Consider the following 13,561-nt stretch of genomic DNA (forward strand, 5'->3'; position numbering starts at 1 on the left):
ACCCGTTTTGATACCTCATGCATTTGTATTTTGATTTGGATTTGAGTTTTGGGTACAAAATACAGATTTGGATTTGAGTTTTGGGTACAAAACACATCAATCATCTTCATGATCATGTTTTAAGAGAGAGAAAAAGAGAAAGGGAGGGATGTCTCGCTGCCGTCGGAGCAACGTCGAGGAGCAGCGATGGTGAAGGAAGTTGCCACAAATATTGATTTCCAAATAATGTATCGCAGAACAGATTTGAAAATCAGAATTTTTTACACTGTTGTAGCTGATTTGGAAATCTAAGGATCTGATCCAGTTCAAAATATCAACTAAATCCAAATCTAAATCTTGTTGGTATCCAAACGTGGCCTAAAAGAGGTAGAAATGATTTACATTTCATGAAAAGAAAAAAACTAGGGGAGTGGAAATACCCTAAGAGAAAAGTGTATCTACACGATCAAGTAGGTAACTTATCTACTCCGTTGGCTTAAAATAGAGTGGGAGCCCACATTGTTTGGGTGATGCAAACCATTCATTTGATGGGTCCTCACATAGATAGGGTGTGCTAAAAAAATCAGCTCCATAGGATCATCCCAACCCTTCGATTTGCGGAGGTTAAAATGGACGGGTATAAACTTTCACAAATCTGTCCATTTTTACCTCCACAGTTCGAAAGGTTAGGATGATCCTAAGGAGCTGATTTTTTGGGCACACCCTATCTATGTGAGGGCCTATAAAATGAATGCTTTGGATCATCCAAACAATGTCGGCCCATTGTGTTTTGGCTAACGGAGTAGATAAGTTATCTACTCGATCGAGTAGATACACTAATCCCTTCGTAGAAATGGTTTCAATTTCTCTAAAAGACAAAACTTGGGGGTGGCAATATCATTTTCCATCACGGAAAGAGTGTTAATCGTGTGTATGTATGAGTTTGGTGTTCGTGTCTTACATTCAGGTAGGCGTGACGGAGACTTTTTGAGCCAAGGTTGTAATTAATTTGCTCAATTGATCATCATAGAAAAAGAATAAGAAAAAAAGAGAAAAGAAAAAGAGTAAATGTAAAAGAACTGATTGAACTGCATTTAAAATGGTAAGCATAGATTAACTGTAGCTCCCATGAGTCAACATAGAGAGATCAATATGTCATTAATTTGAAGCACAACTCAAACACACATATTTTAGATGCTGCCACATCAGACCTTTTTTTTTTTTTTTTTTTTTTTGGAAAAGTGACTTGATATATTCATACCATGGAATTTACATGGGGACTAGTAGTCCCTCTAGCGATTACATAGTATGATTATCCAGGAGCATACTCCTGAATCCCAAAAAAAGGATAAAAGATGAAATAAAAGCTGCATGTAGGCTTCCTCCATCCACATCCCAGGACACTTTCAACATCATGACATCCTCGCATAACACTTATACCATCAACCCTGCGTTGAATTTTTCAGAAACCACCTTTCCAGGCATCACCATACGTATCCGTGTCGAAACTCGACACATGAGTCTGTATCTACAAATCAAGATTATATATACTTTGTATTTTAGCAGTGTCCTCATTTCTAAATTTTGGGGCTTTGCCGTGTCCAACACTCCGTGTCCGTGTCGACACGCGACATTTGTGTTCATGTCCACAAATCATAGCTTCTAGATTATTTAACTAGGTGCTTCCCTTGTTCCTGAATTTTTGAGCGCCACCACTTCCCTGGTACTGTACAGTAATCTTCACACTCATGGGGCTTTTTCTTTAATGAAAGGGACAAGAGAGCCTTTTCTTGATCTTGTGTACTATGTTCCTAAAAGAGACTCCACATATAGGTAGGCAATGGTGTCTCCATTAATAGGCAGTGCTTTCTTGATTACTCTTACATAGGTGCTTCCCTGTTCCTGAATTTTTTAGAGCCGCCACTTCCCTGGATTCGTACACTAATCTCCCCACTAATGGGGCTTTTTCTTTAATGAAAGGGACAAGAGAACCTTTTATTGATCTTGTGTGCTATGTTCCTAAAAGAGACTTCACATATAGCCATATAGGTAGGTAATGGCGCCTCCATTCATAGGCAGTGCTTTCGTGATTACTCTACACACACATACGTATATATATATATATAATATAGACACACACGGTCAGAAGATCTGACTTACCTTTTGATGAGCTGACTCCCTTACTGTGTCAGATCATTGTTCATAAATTATAAGTTGGGCGAATAAAAAATTATAGTTTGGTTTGGGAACAGAGTGGCAAAACTACAATAATCTGATGTCTAATGAGAGAGAGTAAGGAGAGAAGGGGAGACCGAACTGGCCATGGAGTTTAGACTGTAATTTATGATACTCTTTACAACTCTAATCGCTCACTTATATATGGCAGCAAACAAACTAAATTACAGCTTATCCATTAATGACATAGACACCATCATAATACATGCATCTATGTGTTATTTTGCTTCTAACACTCTCCCTCAAGCTGAATCATTCCTCTGAACATGTACAGCTTGCTAGTAAAGCACAGATGATGATCACTTGTAAGACCTTTGGTGAAGATGTATGCTATGTGATCTTTGATTAGGACAAAATGAGGAGTTGTCTCACCACTCTCCACTCTTTCTCTGACAAAATGAAAATCAATTTCTATGTGTTTTACTAGCGTGTCACAAAATCTAGTTTTTTGCAGCCCTGAAAATGAAATTCATATCTCATGATTCTTTTCTTTTTCTTTTAATGGTATCTCATGATTCTTTTTGTGTGCATAAGCTTTAAGAACATCTCTGAATTCACTTCTCCGCCAATGCCGACACCATGATTCTTTTATAGATCCAATCGAACTTAAGTATGATACAATCACAGCGAGGTAGAGACAAACTATTAACAACTTTACCCAAGTACGCCCAAACAGTTTCCTTCCACTTTTGGAAAAGATCGCGTGCCTACAATCCTAAAACTCTTCCTTCACAAGGACCCAGTGGATGATGCAGAGATTACCCAAGCATATAGACATTATAAAGCTAATTGCATGTTTTTATGTGAAAATAATTCCTTAAAAAAGCATCACCATCATTACTTCTAATATAAGAAAAAGAGGAATGCTAAACTCACAGGAGCCCTTGCAAAAAAACAAGCGTAGAAGGGCTCTCCCATTGGTCAATAACCATTTATGACAGTTAAGAATGTAATTTGCAGGTACGAAAGGTGCGGGAGAGAAAATCTCACATTGAAAAAAGGTTTGAATAATTTCATACATTTTCCATAACAGTTCACTATCATAGATCTTGTTGAAACCCAGGCAGCAAAGAAGTTACTGAATTTGGCACTATATGTGGATAACTAACATATATTCTCTTTAAAATGGCATTGCCATGATTCATATGTGGAAAACAAAATTATATGCCATACCCTGATAAAGAATTAGCATCCCCAACAACAAACAATGAAATGAAAAAAGAAGCCTTTGGTTACACATTCCGCATTATATAGATAACAGGAGAAAGCTTATGAAAAGACTTGTGGCTCAAAGGAAGACTAGAAAGCAGTGCAGCATGTCCATAACCTCTCAAATAAAATATTCATGAACAAGGAAAGCAAAAAACAAAAACCGAAAACAATAGGAAGAAAAGCTGAAGAGACAAGGGCTCACAGACCACATATACCGCCGACACAATAAGGAAGAAGCCCGTTGGGACAATTGTCCCATATCTCACTTGCAATTAACACCGGCCTCGGCAGCTCGCCGAGGCTTGCTTTTGCGCCTGCTTCCGTTTTGTCGAAACCCATTTGACTTGCTCGACTCATCAGTGCTCGATCTGGTTCCGATACCATTTTCCTCTATAACTAAATCAGCATTCTCTTTTACCTGTGTATGCCTCTTTCTCTTCTTTCCGTTCTCAGATGCTGCTACACCTTTCACCTCTTTGCTTGGAATAGTGGATTTAGCATTGTCAGCATTTTCTTCGTCTTCAATTTTTTCGGCCTCTTCTTCTTCAAATTCATCCTTTAAAGGTTTCTGCGGCCGCCCTCTTCTTTTATTGGCAGGAAGTGATTCTTCAGCACCAGGAAGTGATTCTTCGGCACCACTTCCTGGGTCATCATGACTGGTAACAGCAGTCAACTTCTTCCCCTTTCCTCTACCCCTACCCATAACCCCAAGCCTCACAAGAGAGTTACTCAAATGAATAAAGGAGAATGCTGCGAAAAAAAATGGGATAGATACTAAGACAAAAACTAAAATAAAACAAGAATATAGTCTCTGGGAAACACAGTATAAAATACATATTCTAGAGCAACTAAAAAATAAAAGGAAAAAATGTCACATATGTACAGCTAAATAATGGATGGGAGAACAAATTTCTAATATTAAAGCAGAAAATCAGTAGCAGAGAAACTAAAACCAATTAAAAATAGGCGTAAGACCCCAAGATATCAGATTTGAGAAATAATGTCTGTTGAAACCAAGTAAAGAGAGTTCTATAGCAAGCCAAGAAAAACCTCATTTGATTAACAAAAAGTATAAATATTCACGTTAATTTAATTTTCAGCAGTCAAAGAAAGAGAAATAAAATAAAGGAAACCCAGATTAAGAGTTTCGGTAGAAACAGAGAGATAGAGCAAAACAATACTATCTTCAGTAGACCTACAAAACTAAAGAATATCCAATGGCCATGCAAAACAACACACCTGATCACCCCTTAGGAGGCAACGAAGTGAAAACTACGACCAGACTCTTAAACATCAGATTTTAAATAACACATCTGATTAATAAAAAGAGGATTAGAAGGAGGCAAAAGGGTGAAAACTAAGACCAGACTCTTAAACAACAGATCTGATTAATAAAAAGAGGATTAGAACTACCCCGTGGGAGGCAGAGAGGCGAAAACTAAGACCAGACTCTTAAACATCAGATTTTAAACAACACATCTGATTAATAAAAAGAGGATTAGAACTACCCCCTGGGAGGCAGAGCGGCGAAAACTAAGACCAGACTCTTAAACATCAGATTTTAAACAACACATCTGATTAATAAAAAGAGGATTAGAACTACCCCGTGGGAGGCAGAGAGGCGAAAACTAAGACCAGACTCTTAAACATCAGATTTTAAACAACACATCTGATTAATAAAAAGAGGATTAGAACTACCCCCTGGGAGGCAGAGAGGCGAAAACTAAGACCAGACTCTTAAACATCAGATTTTAAACAACACATCTGATTAATAATAAGAGGAACTACCCCTTGGGAGGCAAAGAGGCGAAAGCTAAGACCAGACTCTGATTAATAAAAAAAAAAGGATTAGAACTACCCCCAGGGAGGCAAAGAGGCAAAAACTGAGACCAGACTCAACTCAACAAAGCCTTTGTCCCAAACTAGTTGGGGTCGGCGAAAAGTAAGACCAGACTCTTAAACATCAGATTTTAAACAACACATCTGATTAAGAAAAAGAGGATTAGAACTACCCCCTGGAAGGAGGCAAAGAGGTGAAAACTAAGACCAGACTCTTAAACATCAGATTTTAAACAACACATCTGATTAAGAAAAAGAGGATTAGAACAAATCATAATAACCAACAATCAGACCCTAAACTATTGGCTTCTAGAAGCCCTACAATCTCCAACATACTCCATTACAGGAAAAAAAAAAACACTTCTACCTTTATAAGGCCAAAAAATTTTCAGAAAAAAATATTCCACAGAAGAAGAGAAAGAAGCAGGTTATAGAAAACAAAAAGTAAGTATTGATAATCAAACCCTATACCACTAGAGAAGCTCTACAATCTATTACAGGATACAGTAAGCAAAAAGATCTAAAACCCACCAAAAAAAAAAAAAAAATCTTATCAAATACTGATAAGAGAATAAACAAATGAAGGAGTAAGAACTGAGAAATCAAACTCACCTCTTATGAAAATACATCCCCATCCAACTACCACTGAAAACCCTTCTTCTTCTTTTTCTGAATCTGATGAAAGATTATTGAAATGGAAAACCCAAAAGGAGGAGGTTTTTTTTCAATGGTTTTAAAGAGACAGTTATGCTCTGTTTGGTTTTTGGGATTTTAAGAGAGGACTCAGAGGAGGATGAGATATTTGTTGATGGACTTGTGGAATAAAATAAGCGATGATATTTTCGCCCCCACTTCAGCAAGTATTCGCCCCACTTGAACGTGATTTGACGTCAAAAAAACGTTAAAGTTGCCGAGTGTTCACGTTATAAGGGGGCGAATGCGTACTGCGGAGGGGTGAAAATATCATCACAAATATAAACACTAATGAAGACTTCGATTTGTGTGGCCACAAGAAGCTCAAAGTAATTTTTCAAAAGATTGATTTAATTAAGAGGAATAAAATAATCCACCGTATAAGTTATAGAGGTAAGTTCAGTGTATAACCATGTCTCTCCGTCAGGACGTCAGATGGGCCATATATTTGTCCCCTTGTTTTTACTTGGAACAGCCCCCCATAGTCTAAAAGAGTAGCCATAAATACAGTAGAGGGAGCTGTCCGGGCGGGGGCCCTGCTTATATCACTTCCCTACAAAAACAAAAAATCCCCGCTAATCAATGGATTTAAACCGGTCACCAAAATTGTTGGGAGAGTCAAAGATGCTGATTGATACGGTCAACTTTTTATTAGCTCTGAGAATCAAAGTAGTTCTGACTGATTTGGTAGGGCAAAACTTGAACTCAGTGGTAAAAGAGAATCGATTCTGGCGAAGAAGAGCTTACTTGGATTTGGATTTTGATAACAGATTGTGTCCAAAACTGATTATTGGATTCAATGATGCTTTAATTTTGACTCACACAAACGGCTTAAAACAATAAAAGCATAGGCATAACTATGCATTTAGATTCGGTGTATATTTTTAAGCATAACGGTTTCTTCTTCATTTTATCAATCTAAAAAATAGGCCTTTCTCTTATTTAACCATTTTAAAATGGGAAGTGATATATTCGCCTAAATTCCTTCCCCAGTCAACCTTCTCTAGTGTATTTATAGCCATCGTTTTAAATTTCGACCGAAATCCGAAATTTCAGATTTCGGTGGAGACCGACACCGAAATCGGCCAAAACCGAAACGGTCATTTATTTCGGCCGAAGTCGAAATTTCGGTTTTTCCAAAATTTGACAAAAAAAAAAACTGTTTTTTTTTAATATTAATTTAATATTTTATCGAAATTTAATATTAAATAAAATATTGGTTTCGGTTTATGTACCAGATTTCGACCGAAATTTCAAAATTCCAGGGTCCGAAACCGGTACTGAAACCGAAATTTTAAACCTCGTTTATAGCTACTCTTTTACACTACAAGAAGGTGGCCCAGGAAACAAAAAGGGTGCGAATATATCTTTTACCCTTCTAAATATGGGTGGGTTTGTTGAAATCTTAATAGCATTTATTGCGGAATGCGATCTTGTAGATTACGTATTTAAGTTTCAAATATGCCATAAAATATTCCCGTTCCTTGAAGGTGTGGTTTGTAAATATTTAGTTAGAAAGTTAGAAGAGAACATTTCAAAAAATCTCTACAAATCAAGCAATCCCATTTTTTTGCCTCGTCTGCGCGATCGGATCAGTTAAAAACACCTTGATTGGATGATCCTAGCCCTTTGATCCTTCGAGCCTAGATCAAGCCACGTTCAGGGTTCTGCAGAGAAAATCTAAACCGTTGATTATTTTTTAGTCCTTTATCTTACGCATGCGATATCCATTTGGGATGGGAACAAGACCATGTGGGTCACGTCATGATGTTCTACAAGATCAACGGTCTTGATAGTGAGACTTTCTGGGACGTGTGGAGCCCACCACATACCTCTTCTTATAGCACATTGGATTTGTTGAGTGGATTTTCGATCACCTCAATCACGTCGCTCAGCTCATTCACTCTACCATGAATGGCTGAGATTAAAAAACCTATTTTTCAGGTAGACTAATCTCAGCCATTCATGTGAAAGTGGACTGATCTCACCCATTAGTCAGACAAAGCTGAAACAGCCTCGGTTTGTTTGCCCCCCTGATTGGAGCACATGTTTTCAACCCTGAGGCAAAAAATTCAAACCTAACTATATTTAGATTATGCTAATGATTCTCTAGAAGGTCTATAGAACCCAGTCTCTACGCTAAGCTTCTCTCATTTTTCTCCTCTTTCTCCTCTTTTTTCTACTTGTTTGGCAAGCTGAAGTTAGACAAATCCATACTCGTTCAAATATTTTAAGTAGAACCAATGAGGATCCATATCACTCGAACTAACCCTATTCATTTTTTACTTATAGGGACCCGAAATTTATACTGATATCCCTCTAAATTAACCATAGGCATAGCATTTTCCTTTCTAAACCATGAAAAGAAAAAAAGATCCCATGAAAAAATTTCATTGTGTCAGTTTTTCTTCAAAATGATACTGGGGTTGTTATGTAGGGATAGCTAGTTCGGGATAATTTTACGGCGATGATATTTTCACCCCGTCCCCCACTCCTGCATTACGCATGCGCTCCCCTTATAACGGGATTTAACGTCAAAAAGCGTTAGAAGTCGTCCACTTTTCACGTCAAATCACACTACAAGGAGAGCGTGCACGTAATGCAGGGGAAGTGAAAAATATCATCTCCCTTATTTTATCTTTGGATAGGCTTGCTATCCTTCGTTCATGTTCATGTCGAGAATAACCTCAATGGATAAGGTATACTCATAGTTAGCAAAAAGTGATACGGCAAAAAAAAGGGGATGGGAAAGATTCGAGTTTAACAAGGCATTGGTTAAAAAAAAAAACGGAAACACCAAAAAATGTATTTAAAATTTTGTCATTTACCAAATACAGTGAGTGTAAATTTGGAAAGTTGGACAAAAAATGTGTTTAATATGTTTAAAACTCATTTTAAACATGTTTAAAACGTTTTCTTGAAAAAAAATAAAAAATAAAAATTTCCACTGTAAAGGTTTTAAACGGCAGACTAATAAAACATGTTTAAAATGAAGTTTTGCTAACTATGGGTATACTATACAGGGAGATGACCACTATCAGGGTTATTATTCAATATAAAATTAAGTAGGGCATCCACTCACAGAAACAACTTATCCAAGGATGTCTACCCCCGTGCAGAACAGCCTCACTCTGCATGTGCCCATGTGATTTTGATCTTTATTAACCTCACTTAAGTCTACTTTTAGTCCTTTGATTTCATAGGCCCTGGGCCAGACTATGGTTTTAAATTTCGTCTGAAATTATAAGATTTTCACCGAAATTTCAATCCTTGGGCAAGACTACGGGCCCACATGCAAGATGCATAATTGCATAGGGAGTAATTGTTCCCACTATGCGTCCTGCTGGTACTAAACTACTAATACAGTAATACGTAGGGGGTGCAAGTTTGGCCCTGTCAGCCCTAATCCGCCCTGAGCCCGAATAGGGCTCAGGGTTGGATTTTCCAACCCTGAGGGCGGGTCAGGATTATTTTTTTAGACCCTGACTCAGGTCGGGTCGGGTTCTGGGTTAATGCCTCGGGTACCGTGACCCGGTTCGATCCTAAGTTTTCTATTATAGAATTGAACCATCTGTGCATGTTTCTTTTGCTAATGTTTCTTTAGATTATTATTATTAATTGTCTCTGTTGTCCGTCATGTTGTTGAATTCATATTGTCTTATTTTGTTCTATTTCTCTGTTTATTGATCATTTTGTTTTATATGATAAGTGGTTGCTTTATTTTTGACACTCTTAACCGGTATTTGCACTAGGGTCAATTAGGGCCGGCCCGGTCTTGCCCAATCAGGCGGGCCAGGGCCAGCACTGAGCCCTGTAGGGCAGGCAATGGGTTGAGGTTTTTCGGCCCTGACTCAGGGTTAGGGCCGAGATAATGAGATCTACGGTTGGGCTAGGGTTTTGAAAAACCCGACCCTGTTGCAGCCCTAGTAACACGCAAGGTGCATTTGGATTGTAGAAATTAGAGGTGGAATCAGTATCCTATTCCGATTCCAACATCTGGTAAAAAAATGAATGGAATGAACGGGTGGAACTGGAAATGACAACAGGGTGGAATTAAACGGGGAAAAAAATACTGGTAATACCTTTGTGACACCTGTTAAAAAACATAAGACAAGATGATTTCGTGCAATTATCAAACCATGATAGTGCCAATATCCGTAACATATCCATAGATAAATAAACCTCGGCTTACTATCAGCTATATGGAGAATTGATGGTTTTTAGGAATGTATAGGGTTTTCTTTACTACTCTATGGTTGGAATCAAAACCCCAAAAACTAGTATCTTATTTGTCAATTGTCCATTCATTAGTAGGAAACATTTGCTTGCCTTAACAAATCTTAGTAGTTCAATTGCAACCTGTATTTTCAGTTTTAACTTCTTGACTTGTATATCTAACAAGTTATGAGGTTTTGTAACCTTCTAAATTCACCTGTGTTACCCTTTGAGAGCTTTCTGAAGGTAGATAATGTTTAATACCTGCTCAATCTACAAGAAACACATCTCAAAAACCTTAGGACTTTCCAGTCTCATTGGAAGTGTATACAAAATTATTTATAAGGTCCTGTTGTTTAGACTTAGGGAGTTACACCATTATTGGTTGCAACTACCCATTATTGGTTGGAATTTTGATGGCCAGTGAAATTGTTTTCTCTACAAAATCTAGTGGCTCTCGTGCCATGCGGCCGAAGTCGGATCTCGAGAAAGCATATGATAGGTTTGAGTAACCTCTTCTAATGTAGACTTTGTGAAAAATGGCGTTTAGCCTAAAGTGTAGAAAGTGAATTGAATGCTACATCTCGACTGTCCTTTTCTCCATCATTATCAGAGAAGGTGAATTTGGCCACCTTCGTATGTTTAGAGGCCTCAGACATGGAGACCCTTTATAGATGAAAATATTAGTTTAATCTTGTCTGGAGCACTTGAATCTCGATTCCTTGTTGGTTAATTTCCTGTTTGTCATGGTGGCCCTATAATTTCTTATCATCAATATGTTGATACAATTATCTTTGTAGAGGCTTCTCTTTCCCATGCATCTAGAATTAGTGTTCATCATCCTCATTGAAGAGATCATTGTGCAAAGAATTAATCGATGTAAATCCTATGTGTGTGGCATCAACCTCGATGCCTTTGGGATTCAACCCATTTCCACTGTCCTTGGTTTTAATGCGTCTTCTTTTCCAGTTAAATACCTCAGTCTTCCTCTTAAAGACAGAAAACTCTGTCCTCATGATTGGGACCTGATGATCGTAAGGATTGTATCCCACATTGATTATGGGAAATGCAAATATTTTTCCCTCCCCTATTGAAGGCTTCTCTAGTTAATATTCTAATCTATTTTCTATCTTTGTATAAGATTCTTCCTCCAGTGGATGACATAATTAATCTGATTTCTCGTTTTATGGAACAATGTTTATACTTTCATGAAAGTTCATTTGATTAATTGGGACTCGGTGTGCTGTTTGAAGTCTGCTAGAGGTCTTGTTGTTAAAAGTGTTAAAACCCATAATGAAGCTCTTTTGGCGAAATGGTGGTGGAGACTCTTCAATAACAATGGGGAGTTATCGGATAACGTGATTCTCCATAAATACAAAGAATCTCGCAGTTACCTTCTCTTGGGAGAGTGCGCGGATATGGAGACACCAATATGGAAGAATTGGAAGTTGGTCTTGCAATTTTTTTCTTCTCACCTATTTGTTCATATCGGTAGCGGTGAGAACTCCCTGTTGGTTTGATAGATGGTGTGGTCAGCCTTTGGCAAGGTCCTTTCCTAACCTCTTCCCTAAAGCCATCAATCCCAAGGCCCTTGTTGTGGATTACTCCGAGGGAAGTGGTGCCCAAAGAGTTATCACTCCATTGATTCGTGAAGGAACTCTCCAAGGATTTGTAACGAGTCTTCGAGGCTTTCTAAATTAGTTTGCAAATAATACTTCACTACTGTGAATTACATGGATGAGTTGGTAACTCTGGAGAAAAGTGGCGTCTTTTTTGTTTGGGAAAAATACAGATACCCCCCCTCAACTTTCTGATATTTTCAACGACAACCTTGACTTTTCAACCTGCAATTCAAAATGCATCAAAGACACCACCTGACAATTTCTTCATTCCTATCTACCTTGTCACGCAACAAGCATTATTGAAAACTAAGGGGGTTTCGTTGATGACTTCGAAAGGTCAGCGTTATCGTTGAAAATGTCAGAAAGTTGAGGGGTGTATCGTTTCCCTCTCTTTGTTTATATGCCTTAGCCAAAGGTTCTCTCTTGGGTCCACGATTTCCAAATATCTTGAAGTCTTTCGCCTCCCTCAGGGTCATTGCCTTCATTTGGTGTGTTCTCCAACTGGAGATCAACTCATTAAGAGACATTTGTGAGTCATGAAATTACGGGTTTATGGATTCCTATTAGAATCCTTTATTTATTATCCAGTGTCCTAGGGCACTTTAGATGTGGAGATTTTTCTTTGGACTCTTTAACATTCGACCGGATTAATCCGTGCGTTCATCTATTATGTCCATTTGGTTGTATTGGAATAAACCAATAGGCAATAAGCAATTTGAATGCTTGTGGGACATCCCTTTTTCCCTCAACAATTTTGATTATTTGAAAAGATATGAATCATAGGATTTTAAACAAGAAATCTAACCTGATTGGTAAAATTATAAATCAGATAATTGTTGAGGATTTTGTGCGTGCATCTAAAACTATGATCGCATCTTTAAGGGTGTGGTAAAAAAACTCATCTCATCTTCTTTTGAAGGCGATCGCATGGGAAAAATACAGATACCCCCCCCCCCCCCCCAACAAACTTTCTGACATTTTCAACGATAACCCTGACTTTTCGAAGTCATCAACGACACCCCCTTGGTTTTCAATAATGCTTGTTATGTGACGGGGTGGACGGGAACAAAGAAATTGTCAGGGTTTGTCTTTGATGAATTTTGAACTATAGGGTGAAAAGTCAAGGGGTCTACTTCATGGACGGTGAAAAGTCAGTGGGTGTCGTTGATGACTTTGAAAAGTCAGGGTTACAGCTGAAAATGTCAGAAAGTTGAGGGGGTGTATCTGTATTTTTCCCCAATCGTATTGACAATTTCTTGGGTCAAGGCGATTCCTTGCTTCAAGTTTTTTCGGCCTATGATCTGTGGTATGGTTGGAGGGAAGTGTGAGGTAGTTCAGAAGCTCGGCCTTTGACTGTGCAAGCTTAGGAACTGCCGGCTTTTGGCTTATTAAAGCTTAACTTTGATGGTTCTAGTTTGGGCAGCCCCAGGCCAGCATGGATTTGAGGAGTTCTTAAAGACGATTTTGGGTTGGTTCGATGGGCGTTTCCGAGTCTCATTGGGTTTGCTGATTCCAATGAGGTGGAGGTCCGTGCTGTACTACAATGATTATGATTAGTGGCAGGAGAAAATTTGGATCAGGTGATACTGGAAGGGTGCCTGCCCTTGGCGATTTGCCTCTTCTTTGAAGAAATTCAAGACATTGTGGGTTCCGCATCGCTATGTTTCAACCATGTTCATACATCCGCTAATGGCTAATGGCTCCGCGGATAATTTAGCTAGACATGGTGTCAACTTGCATGCATTGGAGCTTTACGATTTCCTTCC

At 38.3% G+C, this 13,561-nt stretch overlaps 1 protein-coding gene across 1 annotated transcript; it reads right to left on the reverse strand.

The window, feature by feature from the left end:
• Positions 1–3,511: 3,511 nt before the first annotated feature.
• Positions 3,512–6,055, reverse strand: LOC143845885 (uncharacterized). The gene is made up of 2 exons (XM_077354292.1): positions 5,878–6,055; positions 3,512–4,176 (listed from the first exon to the last, which is right to left on the reverse strand). The coding sequence occupies exon 2, from the start codon at positions 4,127–4,129 to the stop codon at positions 3,689–3,691; it is 441 nt and encodes a 146-aa protein (XP_077210407.1). The 5' UTR covers positions 4,130–4,176; positions 5,878–6,055; the 3' UTR covers positions 3,512–3,688.
• Positions 6,056–13,561: the final 7,506 nt, after the last annotated feature.

Source organism: Tasmannia lanceolata, unplaced genomic scaffold (assembly GCF_043159265.1).
Source record: "Tasmannia lanceolata isolate RefF3 unplaced genomic scaffold, GAP_Taslan_0.1 ptg000015l, whole genome shotgun sequence".
NCBI classification, from domain to species: domain Eukaryota; kingdom Viridiplantae; phylum Streptophyta; class Magnoliopsida; order Canellales; family Winteraceae; genus Tasmannia; species Tasmannia lanceolata.